This window comes from Orcinus orca, chromosome 14 (genome assembly GCF_937001465.1).
Source record: "Orcinus orca chromosome 14, mOrcOrc1.1, whole genome shotgun sequence".
Classification (NCBI taxonomy): domain Eukaryota; kingdom Metazoa; phylum Chordata; class Mammalia; order Artiodactyla; family Delphinidae; genus Orcinus; species Orcinus orca.
Genome location: NC_064572.1, coordinates 76,854,842 through 76,878,423, shown reverse-complemented (window position 1 = coordinate 76,878,423; position 23,582 = coordinate 76,854,842). Strand labels below are relative to the sequence as shown.

The following is a 23,582-nucleotide window of genomic DNA, read 5'->3' as shown; positions in this document are numbered from 1 at the left end:
GACTTTTATATTCTTTTGTGTATTGTATTAAGACATTAACCTTTTTGTTTTTGTTTTTGTTTTGTTTTCACTTTAGGGGACACTTAACAAATCCACTAGTTCAAGAAGCTTAAAATCCCTTCACATTGAAAACAGTGAAACTGAGTTAGAAAGGATTTTGCGTCGCAGAAAGTTGACAACAGAAGCAGATAGCAGTAGTAAGCTGGTTTGAATTTTCCACGGTTCTACTCTTCCTCTCTGAAGCATCTTCCTTTAAGTGTCTCTTTAACATAAAATGATCTTTTAAAAATTATTATTAAATTTTTTTATGTGAATGAGAAGTATTGGATGGCAAAGGTACTTAATGGGTATCTCATAAGAGTGCTTATGTATTTTTATTTATTGGTATGTTTATTTATTTGTAGGGAATCAGGCTTTTATGGATCTTGTTTGCTTAAGGCAAGATGCCCTTTGCTAAAGACATCCGGGATGGACTTTGGCAACAATGTAGCATTGAGTAAAGGCTCCGGAACCAGAAGGCATGAGTTTGAATCCTAGCTTTGCAGTTTACTGCTTGCCCTTTAAGCAAATTACTCAACCTCTCTGTGCCTCAATTTCTTCATCTATAAAATGAGGATAATAAAAGCACCACCTCATAGGATTATTCTAAGGATTAAGTCAATATATTTCAATATATAAAAATTGTTTAGCACTGTGCCTGGAACAAAGAGCACAATAGTAATAATAGTCGTAATTACAAATCAGTTACAAATGCAAAGAAATCGTCTTTATTTTTCATATCCATTTAGTTTATTGTCCCTGCCTGTGAATCAAGTGAATGAGAAAGTCCAGCTCTGTCATCAACTATAAATGACCATCTGAGCATCTTGAGATCACAGTTTGCATTGGTATCATGATATGCGTGTATTAGACTTCAAAGTGTGTTTCAGAACTCACTTTGTATGTCTTCAGGTTTTTTTCCATCAGCTTGATCATGGGAATTAGCAGAAACCTTTATGAGGTTTTCCCCTTGTTGCCAGGAGGCTGCTTTTGAAAAACTCCCCTAAACTAAAATTAATAGCAACCACAGCTAATGTACTGAATCTTTTAGACTCTGTTCAATCAACTCCAATTAGTCTATTGTAACAGTTTAAATTTGCATTGTTGTCATGTCTATCAAGTTTAAATTGCTAGAATATTAAGGATTTGGGTTTTTGATAATCAAGCTCTAGCTTTCATGTAGGGATTTACTCAATGGAGTAAATTGGTTCCTTGAACCAGAAGCAGCATAATATCAGCCAAACCGTTTTTATAAAAAGATGAAGACTTTGTGCCCTTCTTTAAAAAAAAAAAATTAGCCATTCAGTTTGTTCTAGAAATTCTGCTGTTAGTATCCTGTAAGAATTACCACCACCCCACGCCCAAATAACCAACTCTCAGGAAAACTAAGGGATGCCATAAGAGACTTTTTTCCCCCTTATGTTCGCTTTACAAGAATTTACCAGCCTCCATAATGAATTGTTATTCACTTGTGAGTTAGTGCTGTGACTTTTCCAGCATTTCATCCTGAAAGTATTCATGTAGTTTTCATTAATTTTTAGGACTTTGCGAATGCCATTTTTGTGCTCTGTCATTTACATTTTGTATTTTGCCACTGACCTTTTTGTTCCTCCAGAAACATTCTTTCTTCACTCACTTAGTCAAACTTGCAGCACTCACTATTTCAGAGTTAGTTTTCCATGGGAGAAATGAGGAAACATTTTTATTTTAGTCAATATGAAGATTTGAGTATTTCAAAGTGTGGAGAAAGGTAGGAACACATTTTATGGACATGGTGAGACTCTTTCATTTTACTGATTATATTCCACCAGTATACAAATATTCAAGGTATCATTTGAGGGAAGTTAGAATAAGAGATACATATTCAATAGAATCATTAATATTTGGATAGAGAAATAAGAACTGTGTAATTGGCAGGATGGAGAGGAAACATACTGAAGGGAGTGACTTGTAAGTGAGCAGAAATTTTCTTTTGAGCTCCCTAGTAGCCAAAGCCAAAAAAAAAAAAAAAAGGGTGTGTGGGGGGATAGAGAGGACACAAACTTACAAACTCTATCATCTAGTAAAAGAAATAACTTATTTTTTTAACATGGTTCAAATGTTTTGCAAGCATCAAACTGGCAGAGGTATTTACTATGTAATCTTTTTATAAAGGTCATGGAATGAGAAAATGAAAATTCCAGGGGGCAAATAAGATGCTAAAGTAGCACAACTGCATAGTGGGAGCAAATTAGAGAGAGAAGTTTGATAGGTTTGTTCCTCAGGTGCATTTGAATCTCTGAGATTTTTTTCTTCTGCACACAAAGGGTTATGGAAAGGCTAAAGGTGAGATTACAAAGTGGAGAAAGGAAGCATCATAATTGAGGCAGAGGCAGCCTGAGGTTGGCAGAACTCATATCCCAAGTTAGTATCTCCCTCAGGGGCCACAGAAACACCTTTTTCTTTAGAATTTTTTTTACGGGGCTAACTGGTATTTCCTTGATTTACCTAGACTGTGGGCTACAAAACTGACATTTCTAAGAGCAGCAAGTGCCTCTTGGAAAACATAGGACTGCTTAAATAGGATGCAATAATAATAGTGTTCATCATCATCATCATCTTAAACATTAGGCATTTTTCTTTATTTCTTTTTGTATGTAAGAAAAATAACAGCTCTGGCTCAGCTCACCCACTCTCCCTCCTTTTGAATTGGCTTCAGTTGCAGAACAGCAGCAGGCGTTGGTGTGTATTCAGAAACAGATCTTGCTTTTCTACAAGGACAGATTGTTTAAAGCTATCTATAGTATTGCAGTCAACAGTTACCCAAGGGCTGAGCAGAGCTGCTCTGAAGCACATCTTACGTTCAGCTTCATATTTATACTTTGAGGAATGAACTTTCTTGATCTTTCTGCCCTTTTCTCTTTACCCCCACATCCCCATGCAGCGTGAGGCTTGTCACAGGCAGGAGGGAAGGGCCTTTTGAACCAGAATATTCTATAATGTCACAAATTTGTCTGCTCAGACGGTACAGAAGAAATAAATGAGAAAGGCAGACACTGATGCTTTGTGAGCTGAGGCTTTCTACCAGACCAGGGCGGATCTGTGTCTCCCACGTGGAGTAAGTCTAGAGGAGCTGCAGTAACAGCATGGCTGCACAATTTCCCAGCCCCTCTTAGATAGGTTTTTCAAATTATAACGTCATTTTTGGAGTTCATATGTTTGTTATACTGCATCAGACACATTCATATACAAATGTAAGAATAAAATTCCAAAGCCTAATATTAATAATCAAGGATTAGCTAGCATTTTGGATTGTACCCACCAGTCCTTTCCATTTTAGGAGATGATCTGACATTTCTTAAGGATATAGAGAGTCCCAAGTTTTTCTTTTTTTTTTTTTTTTTTTTTGCGGTATGTGGGCCTCTCACTGCCGCGACCCCTCCCGCCCCGGAGCACAGGCTCCGGACGCGCAGGCTCCGGACGCGCAGGCTCAGCCGCCATGGCTCACGGGCCCAGCCGCTCCGCGGCATGCGGGATCTTCCTGGACCGGGGCACGAACCCGTGTCCCCTGCATCGGCAGGCGGACCCTCAACCACTGCGCCACCAGGGAAGCCCAAGTTTTGCTTTTTTTTTAGCCTCACCTTTCAGGGTTGTTCTCTAGCTTATTTTTTTAGACGTTCTAATTTTATTTGTACATTCGTGACATTTCATAAATTGCTTCGTTTTAAAAGGATTCCTTCTGAAGTTTCAAGAAAGACATACTAGAGTCTTGCTTTGAAAAAACTGTCTAGGATAGTATCTTCCTAACTGAAGATAGAAAAAAAGTAATGATGGAGCTTAGCTTCAATGCATAGAAGTTTTAGACTGATATGCCAATAATTGTAGTAACAAGCCCTATTATAGTTTTCTGATCCTACCCAAAGAGCAGAAAAGTCCAAAAGGTAAACAGCCAAACTCTTTGCCACTTAATTTTTATAATCCTGTGTCTGTATTTTAATAGGAAATAAACCCACTTACTTCTCAATCACATTAAAATGAAAATGTTCATAAAAGCTATTTAAGGCTCAGGAAGCCTTCATGAGCCTTTTAAAAAGAGCTTTTTGACATCATTCCATTTTCTGTTTAAAATCAGAGCTGAGTTTTGGAAAGAATTAACTCTTGAGAGGCCAAATGATTCAAGTAGAGCTGTCAGAAAGCCATGCTCTGTGAGAAGTAAAGACTTCACAGTTCCAGTATTACTAAAGGACTCTGGTCAGTTGAGGAAACCATGGCCTGGGGTTTTAGAGTTTGTTAAAGGTCTGTACACAATTTCTCAGCGTGGTCCTGAAAAGCAGGAGTACCACCAAAGCAGAGCAGATTTCTAATAGGAGCATTTTCCAGCATGCTCTTGAAATTTTAACAAAACTTGGCCTTTTCACTTCCTGAGGGATTTTCAGCTCATCTGTTTTTCAGTACCATATTAATAAGCATCGAACAGAATTATTAAACTTGAGGTATGTGTTTGGTTTTAAGGTCCAACTGGAATATTAGCCACCTCAGAGTCCAAATCCATGCCAGTGTTGGGTTCTGTATCCAGTGTAACAAAAACAGCCTTGAACAAGAAAACTCTGGAGGCAGAATTCAACAGCCCGTCCCCCCCAACACCTGAGCCAGGTGAAGGGTCGTGTAAATTGGAAGGATGCACAAGTTCCAAGGTTACATTTCAGTAAGTAATGATGCTCTTTACTAAGTAGTGTGTAGAAGAATCTGTGATGACTAATTTGTGTGTTACTTTGCTTTGTTTCTCCTTAGATAGAGATTTCAATTTGGTTAGCCAATAAATACTCTTCTTCCTCTGTTTGATGAGCCAACTTTTGATTCCAGGCTCCTAGCTTAGAGGTCTTATTCTGATGCAAAGCAGACATGTATAAAGAGAATTCCATCCCTAAGCTGGTTTGGTAAAATCAGATTCTTCTTCTACACAAAGAATTGACTTGGATGATCCTTATTCAGCATCAGAAGACACTTAATCATTCTTTCAAGATTAAATACTTAGATCATCCCTCTTAATGGTTCATGAGCAGCCAAAGAAGATACTAGATCTTCAAACTTACTTTGAAGGGTATGTTTTTACAGCCTTATTTTCTAATTCTCAAAGATGTGCCTTAATATTGCTCTATTCTGAGACTGAAAACACGCTATGTAAAGAGTTACCTATATATGGCTTGAAAGTGGCACTTTGATTGACAAAGAATTAATCCTGCTATAGAATGTGTTTCAGACAGATCTGGTGGAGGATCAGTTTGTTTTATAACAATGGCAAGCTCTTTTTGAAATTAGTCTAGTTTTGCTTTAGTTCTCTTGCCAGGATGTCAGCTGGTTTGTCACATAAAGAAAAGGAAGAGGTGAGACAAATCAGATCAGCAAATATTGTAATCATGGTTAATTAAACCTTTGATTTTCCGTTCTGTCAGGGGAGAAAGAACCCTTTTTTGTAGCTGTACCTGTCTTAGTTTAAAAGGTGAAGCCTGGACAAATGAAGTTGCGATTCAGTTTAGATCTATTTTTGCCAACTGGTATTTTCTTCCAGTCTTGCGTTTCTCTTATTGGTACTATTAACTTTTTTCCCCTCTTTTGGAATGAATGACCTTCTTTGCTGATTTACAGTTTTATCTAATTTCATTGTGTTTAAAAAGTACATTTTCTCCTGCAGTCATGTGTTTTCTTTCTTTTGACTGGAGTCATTTGAACAGTTCTAACAGAAAAATGATCTATATTCATTCTTCGTCTGTCCTATTAAATTTGTTTAGCACCTAATTTGACACCAACAGTCTGGCTGCATTTGAACCAGTATCCAGACACAAAAGCAATTTGGCTGAGACAACTTAGTTTCTGAGAAATGCTATAGTGTGTGTGTATAGATTTTTTTTTCCTTTACCATTTTACACAGATAATCTTAATCAGAAAATACTGCAACTCCTTCCTTCTTTTGTCTGCCTTTTATTCTCCAAAAGTAAGTGGAAATTACATTTCCAAGAAAGGAAATGAAATAATTGCAGACCCAAGGTCTGCAAAATGTGTGCTGAATTGACAGTGAAAAGGATCCATTTGTTGACAGACACGGTTGTTAGATGCCATAAAGGCCTATGTGAAGCTCAATTTATTTCTCATCTTGCTTGTTCAATGACTGTTTAAGAGACACGTTTCTATTTAATTTATCTACTTAAAGCACTAATACAAATACTCTGTGCTGCTGTATTAACTTTTAAACTTTGTAATCTAATGCTTGATTATTCAGTTCTTGACATGCTTTAGCTGAAATAACTAACGCCATGCATTTTCATATTGACAGTCATTTACCAAAGAAGAGTGCCTTTCTGAAAAACGTGTTTCTTAAGTACAATTAGACTATCCAAATGAATCCAAGTGTCTTGTGTATGTACATGGTAATTATTCACTTCCCAGACGTGCTTCATTCATTTATGTTTAAACCTAGCTTTTTACTGAGTAAAAGAACTTAATGTAGTCATATGTAAGCTTTAAAAGTAAAAACTCATGGGATTTCTCAGGATTCCCTGAAAGAGGTTTAGCTACCAGGAATGAGAAGGGTTATTTTCAGGCTGTTTCTGGCTGGCTTTGGCTAGCAGGTTCATTCTGTTATACTAGCCATAAGGTAGAGGCAACCACATTGTCTTACCTCATAGACCTGATTTGTCACTTTGAAGTGAGATCAGCAGTTAAAAAGTGCAAATGTTCCCTTTGCTTTTAAAAAGTGCCTTTGCTCTCTGGTAATGGCACCCTTATTTTGATCTGTGGCGACACCACCGTAGTGTTTTTCAGGTGAGTGGTATTATCGGCTCTTGACAGGGAATCAAGGTCAAGGGAGGATATCAATCACAGTAGGCTCTAATGCATTACATTATTGCGAACGAACACACACACACACACACACACACACACACACACACACACACACACACACACACACACACACACACACACACACACACACACACACACACACACACACACACACACACACACACACACACACACACACAGTCCCTGCCATTCTTACGCTCCCTTCCACCCTCCACTTTGGCCTCTCTGGCCTAGAATCATTCCACCCCAGCTCTTTGCTTTTGCTATCCCCTTTGCCTCAGATGCCCTTCCCCCAGTAGCTGCACTATCTCACCTCTGTCATTTCTTTGCTCAGATGTCATCTTTTCAATGAGGCCTACCTACCCTGACCACCCTATTTAAAATTGTAACTCAACTCCCTTAAACTCTGATTCTCCCTTACCCTACTCCATTTTCCCCCATAACAGTTATCTTCTAACGTATTACATACTTTATTTATTATATATATGCTTATTTTCTCTCTTCCCCTCCTAGAATGTAAACTCCATGAGGGTAGGACATTTTTTTGTCACTGGTGTATCTCAAACACCTGGAAAAACTCCTGCCTTATGGTAGGCTCTCAGGAAATACTTGTTGAATAAATGAATGAATGAATAAATACATTTTTAGTATCAATAAAACAGCAGAATATCAATTAATTAGAATACTCAGTTAACCAGCATTCCCCCATTATTCAGCAGTCACACATATACACATATATGTGTACATAAATATTAGATATTTTGGTTTATTTGGTTGCTTATTTGGGTTTTTAAACATTTTTTAAATGCCTAGGAGTCATTTACATTCAGTTTTGCATATCTTCTGCATCTTTGAACCTATACAAGATAAAGTTATCAGAGACAACAGAATACCCAGTTGTAAAAGAAAGATTCGGCTGTGCTCACTGCCTCAGGTGGACAGGGAAGTTTGCTAACCTACTAAGAAAACTTTTAAAGTGAAGGAAGAAACAAAGATGTTTTCTGCATAAGATCTTCACTTACCCAGAAAATTAAATAGCATCAGGCTATTCCCAGAAAGTTTATTTTCCTTTTAATTCCTAAAATCAACATATGTGTATGTTCCAAATTACTGAGTAACTTCTATCTGGTAAATTGTAGAGCCAGAGAGATATATGGATTTATTTCTTAGGAACTTATGAGACAGCAAGAGACACCTTTAATACTTAATTGCAAGGATTAATTAAAATTAACATTCTTGTCACCAGTCTGAGCAAGCAGGGTTTTTTTTTAAGCAAAAAGAAGAAAAAGAAAGAAAAAGATAATCAGGACTTGGAGAAGCCTAATTGTTTCTATTTATCTTTCAATAATAGCTTTAGAAATATTTGTGTCCTCAATTATTTCTAATGAATACATACTATCTAGTAATAATATCTTAAATCTAACAGTGAATTTGAATTTCATTAATTCCGATTAGTTGTTACTCAAACAGGAATTATGCTCATAATCTCCCTTTATGCCATGAGAGGTAAAGAGCTGACCAAGCGAATGGAGAGTATAAGCCTTATTTTTGCTTTCATGCTCTTCCCTTCTGATCCAAAATATTCTGACAGTGTTAAAATAGAGTAAGACTCATTGATTCAAGCTAATCAATGGCTGGGATGGTCAATGTAAAATAGGGAAAATTCCAAATTATAGAATTTTTAAAAGATAACGATTCCATTACTTTCAGACAGCTACAGTAAATAGGCTAACTGGAAATAGGCTAACTGAGTGTTGCACAGGGTCAAAAAAGCCAAGAATGATTTGTATTTTCACCAGTAAAAGCCTGTAGACTGGACGAGGAGTAACAAGGAAACACAGCATGATCCGTTTTCTAAATCAGTGTCTTTCCACATATGCACAGGTTGGTGAGCAGCACTGAATTATTTCCAGAACTCCAGCTCTACAGTGAGACCTCGGGTTGGGATCTTGGGTTTGCTATTTATTATCTTTATGACCTCGGGCAAGTTATTTAATCACGTGGAAGATGAGGGTAATGATACCTACCTTGTAGGGTTGTCACGTAAATTAAATAATTTATGAAAAATATTTCAATAAATTCTTTTTCTATCTTAATATAAAATTATAATGCTGGGGCATTACTGGATTATCAAGGACAAAAGTTAGAGTTGAAAGCTTAGGTACTGAACACCTGGCTTATTGACTGGGCCAGGTTTCCTTGGGAAAATTATGTAACCTCTGTGTTTTGTTTTTGTTTTTTCACTTTTTGTTGTACTGTTTTTCTTATCTAAAATTGAGGCAAGTAGATGAGGCACTCTCCAGAGTCTCTTTCAGCTCTAGAATCCCAATAATTCCTCCCAAATGTGGTTGCTTGATAAAGATGTTCACAGTTAAGATAAAGAACAAGAGTTAAGCACATAGTTTTTACCCCCAACGTGTCTCTCAGTGTAGATTTACAGTAAAACACAAACCTAGAAATATAAAATAATTTTTTGAAAAATTTTAATTTTCAAACTACATCTTAGGAACTTACAAATCCAGATTGAAATGATTGTTATCCTTCAGGGTTATATTCTTAGGGGTCAGGATACTCATTCCAACCCTGTCACTATTGCTCCAAATGCTTTTAGACCTATTTGGATTAGAGATACCTGACCACAGAGGAAATAAATTGGACAGTCTTTCCTATCCATTTATTCTGGGGTGGAAAAAGTGGGTGAGAAGTAAAGAGTGCTTTAGAGCCACTTGGCGGGTTATGTAAGAGAATTAGTGTCAGTTTTTATCTTGGTCAAAAAATGATATGGCCCATTTTAACCACTACTGTATGTTCAACATATGTTTCCAAATGACTTTGGCTTTTGCTAGTTCATTCAGTTTTTGGAAATAGCCATCAGTTTGCCACCATTGCAGATGCATTTTTTAAAATGTGACACAGACCCATGACATGTCTCCCAGCCGTGTGTACAGAAAAGTACCATGCAATACAGTCAAGCCAAAGCTTGCTTCTTGAACTCCAGTTAGGTTGACAAGTTCCACATTTACACATTCTGGGGCGTTGATTTAAAGGGTAACTAGGAAGTCAGTATTTCAGAAGCAAACATAAGTTGAGCAATAAGTAAGAAAATGCAAGTATAATTCCTAGCTATGGGTAGAGTTGTCTTCCATTTTAATCCTGTGTGAGGTACCTGAGACACGTTAGCTCTGTTATCCACAGAATGGGGAGATCTGATGATCTCGAGTGATGTAAGTGAAGTGAATTGGGAAAACATTTGGGGGTAAAAGCCTACAACCTTCCATTGTGTATGTTTCGCCTCTTTATTTTTAAAATTTTCTGTTACTCTTTATCGATATATATTAATATATATCCATATTATAATAGCGTTCATCTGAGAGGAAATGTGCTTACATCGCTATAAGCAGGATGTCTATGTTGATTATAGATGGAGGCTATGAGTAACGAGCCAGTTTCCAATTTGGAATTTGCTTTGGTGATGTTTTGTTGTTGTTACTATCGTTTCACTAACATTTATGAAGCCAGTACTTTTATGTGTTGTTTTAATTCTTCCAAAGGTGCTGAGGTTTAGTGACATAAACAATTTGCCCAAAATTCTGTTCCTAATCGATAATTGGGTCAGATTTCATTTGAACCTTCTTCATTCTAACTTCAGAGCCCATGCTTTTGAGCTATAGCATACTGCGTTGAGTGTATTAAGAGCTGTAGGAATGGAAGGGAAGAAAATGACTCTAAGGTTTCTTCTGTAGGAAGCAATGATTCTGTAGTTAAATTGCTCCATTTGCCCTATTCACATCCTGCTCCTCTGACCCTACATACTCACAGATAGTGTCATCTCTTCCTTTTTCTTTCCTCTTCCTAAGGCTAAACTAAGCAATTAATATATCTTTTGCCAAGGGAAGAAAATGTTACCCAGTAAAGCAAAGAATTCTGAAAAGGAGAGCCAATCTGAATTAGCAAGAAGACTTAAAAGAGATTTGGAAAGAAATTGTTTTAGTGTTTTTCATGTCAAATGGCCAATAAAGGGGCATGCTTCACAAATAAACTTTTGGAAATTACCATATTAGAATACCAGCCTAAGCTTCTTTAATCTTTGGCATAAGTTTCATGTACACATTTTTTATTTATTTACATTTCAAACATGCTGAAGATTAGTTCATTCCCAGAAGTCAAATACCTTGAAAATACCTGACTTGAATCACTGGATTAGAAAGGTGTTTTACTAAATGATAATATGACAATATAAAGATGAATCACTGTGAATACAGTTGTTTTAAAACATACATTCTACAGCCCCAAATAAATTTCACTGTTGCATCCACTTTATGCTGCACCTCTGTGAGTCAGCTCCACCTTTGGTCAATTACTGGTTAGCTCCTTTGAGTTTGTGGCGTAGTGTCCATTGTCATCATATTTTAGAACATCTCTGTTTTAAAGAAAGGCAGGACAAATGGGCCTGCAGTATGGAGAAAGAGACAAGCAGATCTTACAAGAGTTCTACATCACAATCAGGCAGAGACCAAAGAGTATCTTGTGTTCTCACAGTCTTGCTTTTTTGTCTCTGAACAGTCTCATCTAGAAGTGGCCTTACTTGTCTGTATTGAGCTTTATTCATCTGTGCTCACTTTTTCTATTAATTACTTTCAGAAAGGTGAATATCCGCCTGACAGTTACAGTTAAACAAGGGAGTCAACCTCAAGGATGATTTGTCATTTCACCTAGTTACATCTCTAGAACCTTGCTTCAAAGGGGAGAACCCAGTTTCCATTGTAACTGGTGTGATTTGCAGTGATTTCATAGCTGTGTCCTCATCTCTTGGTCATTCTCAAAGATGCTTTTAAGCCACAATTGCCAGAGACCCTTCCAGTTAATACTTCTCTAATTCATCATGCCCCTCTTCAACCCCAGAGCTCCCCAAAACTCTAAGCTTTATCAAGCTCTTTAAAATTTCCTTTTCAACCATCAGACAGGCGGCTAGCTTGCCTTTTTTGTTTGGGAGGTCAAAACGGGTCACATTGTGCCCTAGAAGAATTTAAAAAACAAAAACCTATGTAGCAATTACAGGACTTCAATTTCAGTAGAAAAATGACCGTTTCCAGTGCAGCCATTTTTATTTTAATTTGCATTTAATTTCTAGGTCTGTGGTGTCTCTAAATACGTGTGACCTGTGGCCCCGCACAGATTAATTCTTGTAAGATTAATTTTTGTAAATGAAATTGAAAAGTATTGCTCTTTTGCATTGCAGCTGGAGAATCTGAGCTTTTGAAATATGTTACCAAATAGAAATTGAGATTCTTCACTTACTTTAGAGGGATTTGGGTCAACATTTTGTTCAGATGGAAAATAGAGAAGTTTTTAGTGCTTGTGGTGGAAAGAATAGGTTTTCTTCCTGTTACTCCCAACTCTACCATTTCCTCCTCCTCCTCTCCTCTTTTCTCTCCTTTTGTGTATGTGTGCATATGTGTATTTGCATGCATGGTGCGAGAAAGGAGGGCACCTTCCCTGTACTTAGCAAACATTTGTTTCTGAGAAGAGACTACTAGCTAGCAAATGAACTGCATGGAAGTTACTGCTTAATCTGATGCTCTTATACAATTAAAGGATTTGCTGTGCTCTCAACTGTAATCTTAGTACGGCTGAATTGTGTACTGACACTGCAGGAAACAGCTCTGCTCAGCAAAGCACTACTACAAAGGTTCTCCATGTGTTCCTGTACATGGACAATTAAGTTTTAACAACAAAATTAGCAGAAGAACTGGATGTTCTGGAAGTTGAGATCTCCTCACTCAGTCTCTTTTTCCTCCCCCCTCCAAAGGAGTTTTCCTGTGGGCTGCCCAGAAGATCCGCCTGTCAGTTTTGTCTTACAGGTGTTCTGAGTTGCCTTACAGACAGCAGCTTCTTCCACATTAATTGTTGAGGCTATATTACACCTAGTGTTAAAGTTCTGTTGCGTAAATCTCAAAATAATTGTTAAAATGCTGCTGAGTAATTGTCAATTCTCTCAAAGAATTAATTGCCTTCTAACATTTGCCTCCAGTTGCAAACACCTATGATTTTAAGAGACTTAGCATAAAATATATCATTTCTCCATGGAGAACCATATTGCTTTTGGTGCTTTGTCATTTTTTTAAAACATCTTTCAATAGTCTGCAGTATTTGTGTTTCCTTTTATTTTTATATAGTGGAGTAGTGGAGACTTAAAATTTATTCAAATAGAAGTCTGGCTAAAACTTAAATGCAATTTCAGATCTGAGGATAAATTGACTTAATTTCTGAAACCTGATAAATGCTTTTCATTTAAAATATATTTTGTCATATAACTGTATGAAAAGTAACACACTGAATGCTTCATGACTTCCTGTCTTAAAAGAGAGTTTAAAGTATATAATATAGTAAATTTAAAGAAAAATCTTTTAAAATTTAAAAAACATTGCTCTGAAAATTAAGAATGAAAATGCAAACATTCTGTGCATGGCAGCTTTCTTGAGGAGCCAGTGTTATTTATATATGGTGTCTCTTGTGGAAGCCTTTATGTTCCTTAAAATATCTCTTTTAAATAATATTCACATTTCATAGCTGAGATCTCAATGGATTTTCCATGGTGACTTAAAGTTGTACAAAATTACAAAAAGCTTAAAAAGTAGCCAAAAAAAGTATCATACACATTTAAGAATCTTTGCCTGTGCTAAAATCAGTCGTAGTTCATGCTTTATCATTGATTTTGCTGGCGAGAATGGTCCAGTTTCCTGAGCCTCCCTGGGCCAGTGTATTTTGGAATCTGTAAATGTGCACAGTCCAGCTTACGCTAGAAGAATAAAAGAACTGGGACAAGGCTTCGTAACGTGCACTGTGGTCTGAGATATAACCCGTGCACTGAGATGGCTGTGCTGCAGTTTTTCCACCAAAGAAACTATGGCTCAGTGTGGACACAGAGGTCTTTGCCCAGCCATTGTTACCTCTGTTAAAAAGGAATTCTTGTTAATCTTATGGCAAATTAGCATCTAGAAGCTGATGTCAGATTTTCAACCATGGCGGTATTCTGTTGTTTACCAATATTATTTTTCATAATTTAAATGCTATCTATTTTTCCCTCAAATAGAAGCTGACCCAAATTGGCAAACTAATTTATTCTTTGCACTAAAACGCAGTTTCAAAAGGTACACAAAGCCAAAAGAAATTAGCTTCGTTTTTTCTACCTTCATTATATTTAAAAGTATTAGAATTAGCAATAATATAGAAAGTTTCACCTTATGTTTGAAATTTTATTTTGGTAAGTTTTGGATAAGTGTGTTAAAATATCCTGAAAAATAGGATGTCTGAGAGAAACAATAAAAACTACCTCTGTTGTAATGCCACTACTGTTCACTGCTGTAGTAACTGTATAAAGGGCTTGGGGGGAAAAAAAGTAAGACTTCTTATTTTTACACAAGGGAGGATATAAAACTGACTTCCTCTTTGGAGTTTTCCCAGGAAACTACTTTATAAAGACAAATTTAAATCTTGCCGTTTTCTGTCCTTGAAGGTGGTAAATATGATTGTAGCTTTATCCATTTTTATTGTAAATGAAACAGAGTTCAGACCATCCGGCTGTGCGTCATCTGTTGGATGGCTGCCACAGACTAATGCAGGCGTCCCACTGGGAGACCAGAGAAGAACTATACTTTGATTCACCAGATTGTGTTAAATAGTCCAGCTGTTGCGATTTGAAAGATAGTTACCTCAGAAGTGAAATAGAAATGAACTTGACATTTATGCCTCAAACCATTTTTACACTGTTTGGCAGTCAGCTTTTCAGAGGTAGCATTTTATAAAATAACTCTCACTGCTTAAAAGTTTCATTCACTGTAATGTTCAAAATGTCCCACCTTTATATTATCAGTAGAATTAAGCTTGAGTGATATGCAGAATTTGCATGAAATAAGCATTTTCCCCCTTCATTTCGTGAGCTTTGATTGTATTCAGTTGAGCTCAGAACCATGTCTATTAGGACTCTTTTGGGCATTAGTTAATTTGAATTGCAGCTGAAATGTTAGCTCGAATGTTGCTGAATATAATTGGAATGTGGAAAGTCGATTTTGAAAGGAATTTCATTGAATGCAAACCATGATGTGCTTTTTAAAAATTCGAATGCTGCAATTTCATCTCCTGTAACACAGTCTGATAAGTCACTGAGTCCCTTTACTATAAAGTTCAACTTTGGCAATACCGTTTGCAGCTGTTCTGATTCTTCTGGTACCAGTACCAGTTGGAGTCAGCAGGTGGCCTCACCTGCCCCAGCCCTACCTCTGGCCCTCTTGCAGGTGGGGGAGAAGTAACTGCTTTGTAAAAGAGCAACCAAGTTGCACTTGGGCATCAGGCTTCACAGAGTGGTATAGATTGATATATTGTCTCCTAGCTTTTATTTTGCTTTTGGGTTTTTCTTTTTGTCTTGAAATAGCACTTAACAAATGATTTAAAATGACCCATGAAAATATCTATTTGATTGGGTTAAAAATCACAAGCAGTATGTTGTGGTAAGAAAAAAAAGTACTGGACAGGAAGTCAAGAGTCCACAATTTTAATCCTGTATCTGCTGTTAACAAATTGTGTGCCCTTGGACAAATCATGTAACTCACTCTTGTTTGGTGTCTTCACCTGACAAATGAAAAGGCTGGACTAGTTCATGTCAGTAATCCCTCTCAGACTGAACATTCCATGATTTTAGTCTTTATGTCACCTATAAAATTTAAGTTTTACTTGGAGATTTTGCAGCATACAGGAGAAGGTCTGCCGTACGTTTTATGAATACTGAATTTTAATTCCTTATTTGTGGTCATTGCTCTTAGATGAAGAATTAAAGAAGAAAAATTGAATGGAACAATAGTATACGGCAATTCCCATTGGATTGTTGCATTTGAGCAGCTGGGATTTTCACCTTGGGGGAGAAGCTTCAGATTTAACCTTGTAGAACCTGCCACTATGGCTGCCTAGAGCAAGAGCCTGGGTTCTTGGCAACATCACTGATGGAGCTTTCTGGCTCTTCCCATGAGATGGGAATGGAGTTAGAAATGAAGCCTAGGAGGAAGGCCCTTCATTCCAGAAGGAGCCCTGGGCAGCTCCCCATGGGAACCAGGAATGGACTTAATGATGTCAAACCAGGAAGAGCTAGCTTTAAGTCACAAAGGAAAAAAAAAAAACCAACAAAAAACGAGGGGTAGCTTGAAGGGATGGATTTTATATTTATAGTTCTGAAAGATGAAGCTGAAAACAGGGATTCAGAAAGAATCAGTAAACATGCCAGAATTAGCCTGTGGCATCATTATCGTGTTTTTGGAAGATGCCTTTGGTAAATAGCTGTGTGATGTTGTGGAAAAATCAGGAACAGGAAGATAGGAGCTTCTGATTCTTGTCCTGGCTCTGCCACTGATAAGCTGTATAATTTTAGGTCAGGCTTTCCCTCTCTCCAAACCTCATTTTCCTCATCTGTAAAAGCACTAGTTGGACTAGATGATTGCCATAGTCCCTTTTAGCCTTAAGCCATTGGGATTCCAAGTCAGTGGTCATTGTCTTCAAGAAAGTAGTTACTCTGATTCTCAACACATAATTTTCCACTGTGCCAAGTTCAGTGATAATAAAGGTGTTCTCAAATTGGAGTGTACAGGTGACTTAATAATAGATTAATCTATTATTAAGAAGCCTACTTCAGGAAAGAACAGTTCTCTGGACTGAGACAATTCCAGGACAGTTTCAGCCTGGCAATACAAAGTTTCTGAGTTTTCAGTTCAGTCAACATCATTTGTTGCTGTTGTGGAGCCCTGAGAGCTCCCTCGAAGTTTTCAGCCTCCAGCTGATGAAGAAAGCATTTTAGGATGTGTTTACCACCCCTTCATCTGCAGACACACATGGGCATGAGAACTTCCATGGTAGTTCTACAAAAGTGATGAAGGTCAGTATGGGTTGATGGAAGTTGCTCACCTAGAATGAGATGGATACTTCCTTTGCATGTGTAGAGCAGACTGGCTGGCTTCTATACAATGAGGCTTAGACCCAGGGTAGTGGAACCACACTGGGGACTTGACCAGCAGACTTTGTGTGGCTTTGACTGTAACAACTTTAGCTAGGCCAGAACTTGGAACTTCATTTCCGAAAATTCCCTTTCCCATTTGTTTCCAGGTTAGGGTTGTCTACAGGAGAAATTTGCACGAGATTTAGAAAGTGGGAGTGACATAATAGTCTTTTTTTTTTTTTAATGCTCCCAAAAGTCTGCGTAGGGCAGGCTCTTTTACAATTCATGCGCGTTGTCACCTAGTTGGCATGTGGCACAGCTGGCCCACAGTTTCTCCAGCTCCCCACATCTCCCTTCCAGCTTCCCCAAATCTTAGGCCAGGTGCATGTGCAAATTCCATGTGGAAGGGCTCCAGTTTATCCTGCAGCTCATCTGCATCATCGGGATTGGTGACTGTGAAAGACAGGTGCTGCTCTGGTTTGTCCTCAGCTTCTTGCCACTTTTCACCCAAGTTCCTTTTCAGCTGCAAGACCTGCTGATTTCAGGCCCAGCATAATACACAGAGGCAACAGACTCACGTAGACTGCCTAACTAACTCACTCGCTCCATTGCCTGAGGTCTAATGCCTATAATGAATCCTTTATGCCATTCATGGGGGTTTTGCTTCTCTGACCATACCCTAATGGACTGAGCCTTCCAGGTGTTGCCTGGGTCAGAGAAAGTCAAGCCAGATACCAACTACATCCCATATTGATTCCCAACGCACAGTAACAGATATCTTGAGAAGTGGATGGGCCAAGGTAGATGGGCAGTGTCATGGTGTTTTCTAATGACAAGGGTGTTGACAAATCCAGGCAAAAATAAAGGAATCTGTCCTCACTACAGTATAGCTTTCCTCTCAGGTCATCTCTTTGCTTTTACGGCCTCCAAAGAAGACAGTTATGTGCTAGTCACTTATGAATGATGATCAAGTCACATGGTAGAACTGGATAGCCCTATGGAGTGGTTTTCAGACATTTGGACAGATCTCATAGTACCAGGTGATGAAACTGAGGTCACTGGGTTTGAGTTTTGGTACCTGTGGCTGGATCGTGCAGGCCACTTTGTCTCAGTAGTTGATCATTTGTTCTGTTACTTCTGTTGCATAAGAGAGGCCTTCAGACCTACTCACACCAAAGCCTTGGTTTCCGCACATTCTGAGCCTTTCACACACAGTAGTTCATTAGTATTTGCTCATTTGTTTACTCCACAAACGGATCTGCGCTGGATGCTGGCATAGATCTGTGAACAAAGCTGAACAGTCCACCTCATGGATGTTTACATTTTATTTGAAGAGAGAGACATTAAATAGCTGGTTGCCAGTATTTAATTATAACTGTGGTAAATCCAACAAGGGACAAGTATTAGGTGGTAAGAGAGTGTCTAACCAGCAGATCTGAGCTAGGGGTCAGGGAATAGTAGAAATCAAGTCCTGGTGAGGGGCTGGTAGAGCAATGGGCAGACCCTGGCCAACAGTTCACCAGTACACATCCTGACATCCAGAGGTGGAAGTGGGACAGTGGCGTGCTGGGTCATGGTTAGTATCCCAGCATTTGCCAAGAAGACCAGATAAGTCTGAATAGCCTCTGCCCTGCCTACTACACACCCTTCAACCTCCAGGCATCAGGTCAGCAGTCCAGTACCTTCAGATGATGGCTTCTGACCTGACTTCTGAGAGGACTAGGTGCCCACAGCCTAATTTCCTGACACGTGAAAAGAGAAGAGTGTTTCAGGACATCTGTTTCCACAAGGAAATTGTTGCCCATTTAGCTTGAGAAGCAGTAGCTTCTTAGAAGAGAAGAAAGGGAACCTCAGTGGAAAAAGAAACTGCATTTGAAATTCAATAAGAAATTTCTCAAACATGATTCTCCTTTTTTAGAAAAAGTGTATGGTAACTTAGCATTTCAACTTCTTCTCTGGATTCTCCCATCTGCTTTTGTTCCTTCCCTCATACCTCCACAGGTCTGACCAGAGTTGTTCTTGCCAGTAATGGCAGCAGCTGGCATATCTCTCAGCTGCCCATCAGGGATGGGAGTGGTTTATTTCCCTCCTTGCTGCAGTCTTAGAACTAATCTGCAATCACATGTACCCCGGCACACAAGGGAGGGGTTAACTCGCTCCTTCCAGCTAAGTGGGGGTGGGACAGGAGTCTGGGGGCGGCAGGCAGTGGGGAGGTGGCACAGAGTTATCCGTGAGCTTTGTGCTTCTGTGAGAAGAGCATGCAATTAAGCAGGTAGGTGCATTTGGCTTTTTAACATTTATGCAGTTAATTGCTCTTTTTCCGTCTTCTGGCCTTGTGCTCCTAATATGTAATCTAATAGCTTTTTTTTTTTTGTAATGGCTGGCACCTCAAAGACCACTTTTTGCATGTTGATTAGACTTAGAACGTTTTGGGGTTTTTGCTCATCTGAATCCAGGAATCTGAAAGATAAATGTTTTCTCTCTCTGCTTTTAATTTTTTTGTTTAACTGTTCATCCCCTAGGCCTCCCAGTAACACTGGATGCAGGAGACAATACACTGGCAGTGAAAAACAAGCTGAACCAGTTGTAGTTTTAGATCCTGTTTCCACATATGAACCCCAAACCAAAGACCAGGTCGCTGAAAAAGATCCAGCTCAACACAAGGATGATGGTGAAATTAAACCAGAAGACAAAGAAGACAGTGTTGAAAAAATAAGAGATACAGACAGCTCCAACTGCTGATCCATAAACCAGAAGGCGGATATGTTCAGAAGTCCTTTTCAACAAGCACATGATTTAGTTTTGGTGTATTGGCAAGGGCTATAGACATTCTGTTCTTGTCACTGTATTCAGAGTATAGGTTCTTTTTTGATGTCACTTTTGTAAGTTCACTTATAAGTAAGCTATTTAGCAAAGTACACATTCTTTGTAGTTTTTTAAATCTTTATAGGGATAAGATTTTTTTCTAGTTACTGTATTAAGTGTGACTTCTTTTAGAAGTTTACAAAAAATTCATGTCATCTTTTTAGGTAATGTGCATACCACTAATCAAATGTAATGATGAAAGTTTGCAGCACTTGTGTGTAATTGGATAAACAGAAGTGACTAGCTTAAGGTGATTTTAAAAGCCCCCAAAGAAGCTTCTGTTTTGGGTCTGATCCTTTTTTGATGGAGAAACTTCAGTAGCATGGAAATGGTTAGGCACTGTGGCATACAAATTGCTTTCTAGGATATACTGAGATAAGCTTAAAATTCAGGAGCTGATGTCAAACTAGTAGTCCCATACCCAGTGTTAATTACACACATTATTAACTGTGGGATGCAAAACACATACTATTGATTGTGTCCACAGCCTCCCAAGGACTTTGGGGGGAAGGCTCTAGTGGCCAGAAGGCAGAACTGAGGTGAAAGTCCAAACCCTGAATTAATAGAGTATTATCTTGATAAGCCGCGTGCTCTGTGCTGTGAGTTAATTGTTTTCTCATGGACTCATGTGGCACAAGGACCATATTTTATCACAGTTCTTATGTACAGTGAAGATGGGTGACAGGCATACAATTGTCTTGCTTCACTGCTGTTCTACATTACACAGGTCTGTTCTCTTTAAAGAAATTAGGTGGTAGTCTCTAAAAATACAATGTTTCAGTCTACCACAGTGAGTAATACAAATGTAATCAGGGATTAAAAAAAACACTTATGCAGCTTTTCAAAGTTGATTGTTTCAAAACTGGTGTTTGTTTAAAATAAGTGGTAATGTACTTGAGTGCATTTTTTATGACAGTGATTCAGTAATGGTAATTTTACTATTAAAGAAAGTGAAAGGTTTCATTTTGTTAGCATAGCTCAGCATGAAGCTGTCAGGTGTTTCTCACCTAAGGGCAAAAGAAAATGATAGTAATAATTGCAGTAGTATTTTATTTTGCACGTATGCTAAACATAGGCTTGAAAAGGTGAATAGGCAGGTAAATGTACTTCCTAAATTTGGAGATAATTATCTTTCTGTAGGCTCGTTATGCTTGATTGTTTCCATGTTTTTCCAGTGATGATTTTGCAGTTACTTATCAGTTTACTCATAGGGAATTAAAATGTAATGTTTTTCAACTGTGATTTCCCCTAATTGAATAATACTGCTATATGATATACTAACTACAAACTGCATTAATTCACTTAAACAAGTTCTGTTATGCTGTGATTTGAACTCTCCTCACCACACTTATTAAAAAGCACCAACAGTTTCCTATTAAAGGTCAATTGTGGTTATTGACATTTTTGGTTTAGTTCCCCATACTTGACATTCTTCAATATGAAAATTGTGTAAGACTTTATAACTTTAGTAATTTTTAATAATCCACAAAATGGTTTATTTTGAGGAATTCTATTCTTTGTTTCTTCCTGCTTTCTGCATTCCTGTGTCTGTTATCAGTCTGCTGGCATGTGTCTTACACATATTTAGGAATATAAAAATATGTACACTTGTCATTCCATATTTAATCACACACCCTTTCCAGGGTAAGGAGTTAACCATTTGTGAAATGTGTTAGCTGGACCAAGCAACATTTAGTCACTGGTGCAGTATTTTGAAAGTGTTCTTGCCTTTTCTGAGCTGCTTATTTCTTCACCAACATCACAAGGCATTTAAAATTAATTTGCTAAAATTAATTCTAGCATCCTTTTGTATCTGAGGTAGTCTCACATAAACTCCTCACCTACAGTGGTTTCAGCCGTTGATCAGTCCTGTGGAGGGAATTAGCAGGGCTGTAACCACCCGCCTTGATTGGCCTGTTGAGGAAAACAAGATGCGTGTTTTGGCTCTGGCTACTCGCCAGGAATTCCTCCTTCCTCACCTGTTTTGTTAACAGTAAATGTTTGTTAGAAATGGAGTAGTACAGGTAGAGATTATTGTTAATCTTTCAGACCATTTTTAGGTTGTATGTTAGGTATAGTGTATAGTCTGTATCACAGAATCTTAAAAACAAAGTTCGGATGATTTTTATAAACGCACACTATACATGTTTAATCACTTTCATCGTGGAACAGGTTCAGTTTATATGGCAATAAGTTGTGGAGAATGGATAACTGTCTCTTATCATCGCTGACCTTAGGAAGATCATCAGGCAGCCCTTACTTAAGGATTGGATTTGGTTTGAAGTTTCTTCGGAGCACTAACATTTCCCAGTCCCACTGCCATTTTTTAAGATAGGGTATGATGAGTTTCTTTCATCTCTTTACATGTGATTCCATATATATATGTTTTATATTTATTTATATCCTTTAACATATATGTAGAGAGAGAGAGAAAATATATAAATAGAAACAATGCTTATCACTTTCAAAAACTTGAAATGCTACACATCCATTGGTGACCCCAATCCTCAAGTAAGGAAACGGTGAGTAGGCTGTGCTCAGCGCTGAAATTAAAGTGTTGACTTGGTGAGGTAATAAATCACCTCTTTGGTTAGTTTAATGTAGTTATTCAGTTATTAACTTGGTTCTACCTTTTTTCTCTAGTTTCATTCATTTAATTATAATTTTTGTCACATTTCCAGGGCATACTCTCATACGATCTCCCATATTTCATCTGTGTGTGTGTGTGTGTACATGTGCAGAGGCTATCTGAACACTCATCCGTTGTTTATTGCTAAGCATCGGGAAAGGCAGTAGCAACAACAAACTGTGACACAGTTCTCCCAACTTAGAGTGATACCAACCAGTTCTCCTGCCCTGTGCTCTGAGAGAATCTGCAACTGAACCTATTTTAAATCACTGCTTTTAGAGTAAGGCCTTGGCTCTGCCATAAGGACATTACCTTCCCCTCTTAGTACTCTTCAAAAGGAGAGGTCCTCAGTATGCTTAGTAAAAACTTATGGAATATATCAGAAATCTAAACTTAGCCAACTCTCCCACAGGTCAGTACATAGCAATTTATATAATTTGGGGGAAAGACAAAAGGTAACAGTTTGAACAGAGAATCTAAATCATATAAAGCAGTTGTATATTATATCTATAGGTATGTGTTTGAATATGTTTATTTCTGGTCATCCTCTGCTATAACCCTGATACTGGCTTTCAGAAGAGACAATTCAGCCAATCTATATGTTGCATCATTTTTAATCACCTACTAGATGCTGTAGTAAAAATGATTGGGCATTTAATTGCTTTAAGAATATTCATTCATTGATGTGTTTACTCACTTATGCTCATTCTTGTTCCAAAAAGGATCTGAGGAGACCCCCAAAGATATAAATGATAGATGAACAACTAAAATTTAGAAAGAGATGGGAATCAAAGAAAAGGGAATTAAGGGTAGGAAAGTGAGAGGAAGCTATTCGCTCTTAAAAAATCCGTGAAACAGAAGATGTACACCTTCCTGGCAGAGAGAGCTCCTAGCGTGAAAGATTTTTTTCAGAAATGTTCTGACTTGTAAAGTATGAGGTATTTGAACTGAGTGTGGAGTTGGTGGCAAAAATATTGTACTCTTTTACTAGGTCATGACCCCCCAAAATGGACAGGAGAGCTCGTATACAAACAAGATCCCCATAGGAACGTGATGGCCAGAAGACAGGGTTCACAGGTATAATTCCGGACAAAATACTATCTCTGTATTTCACCAAACAGTGAAATTAAAAGAAGAAAAAGCACACGAGTTAGTGAAGTTTTAGAGCAAAACCAAAATGAAGACACACTTGAGAGCTCCCAGTCTAATAATACAGTGGTGTGTCTGTCA

At 38.0% G+C, this 23,582-nt stretch overlaps 1 protein-coding gene across 4 annotated transcripts in view; it reads left to right on the top strand.

The window, feature by feature from the left end:
- The window catches only part of SHTN1 (shootin 1), a 103,817-nt gene extending 80,335 nt beyond the window's left edge, over positions 1–23,482 (top strand). For 2 of the 4 annotated variants that reach the window (XM_004265792.4, XM_049697066.1), the window contains exons 15-17: positions 77–197; positions 4,531–4,723; positions 19,381–21,103. In XM_004265792.4, the coding sequence (XP_004265840.2) occupies positions 77–197; positions 4,531–4,723; positions 19,381–19,600 (534 nt within the window). In that variant the 3' untranslated portion in view covers positions 19,601–21,103. Of the gene's footprint in view, positions 1–76; positions 198–4,530; positions 4,724–19,380; positions 21,104–23,343 lie in introns of those variants that run through there. The other 2 variants (XM_033420958.2, XM_004265795.2) reach the window with 2 other exon arrangements.
- Positions 23,483–23,582: the final 100 nt, after the last annotated feature.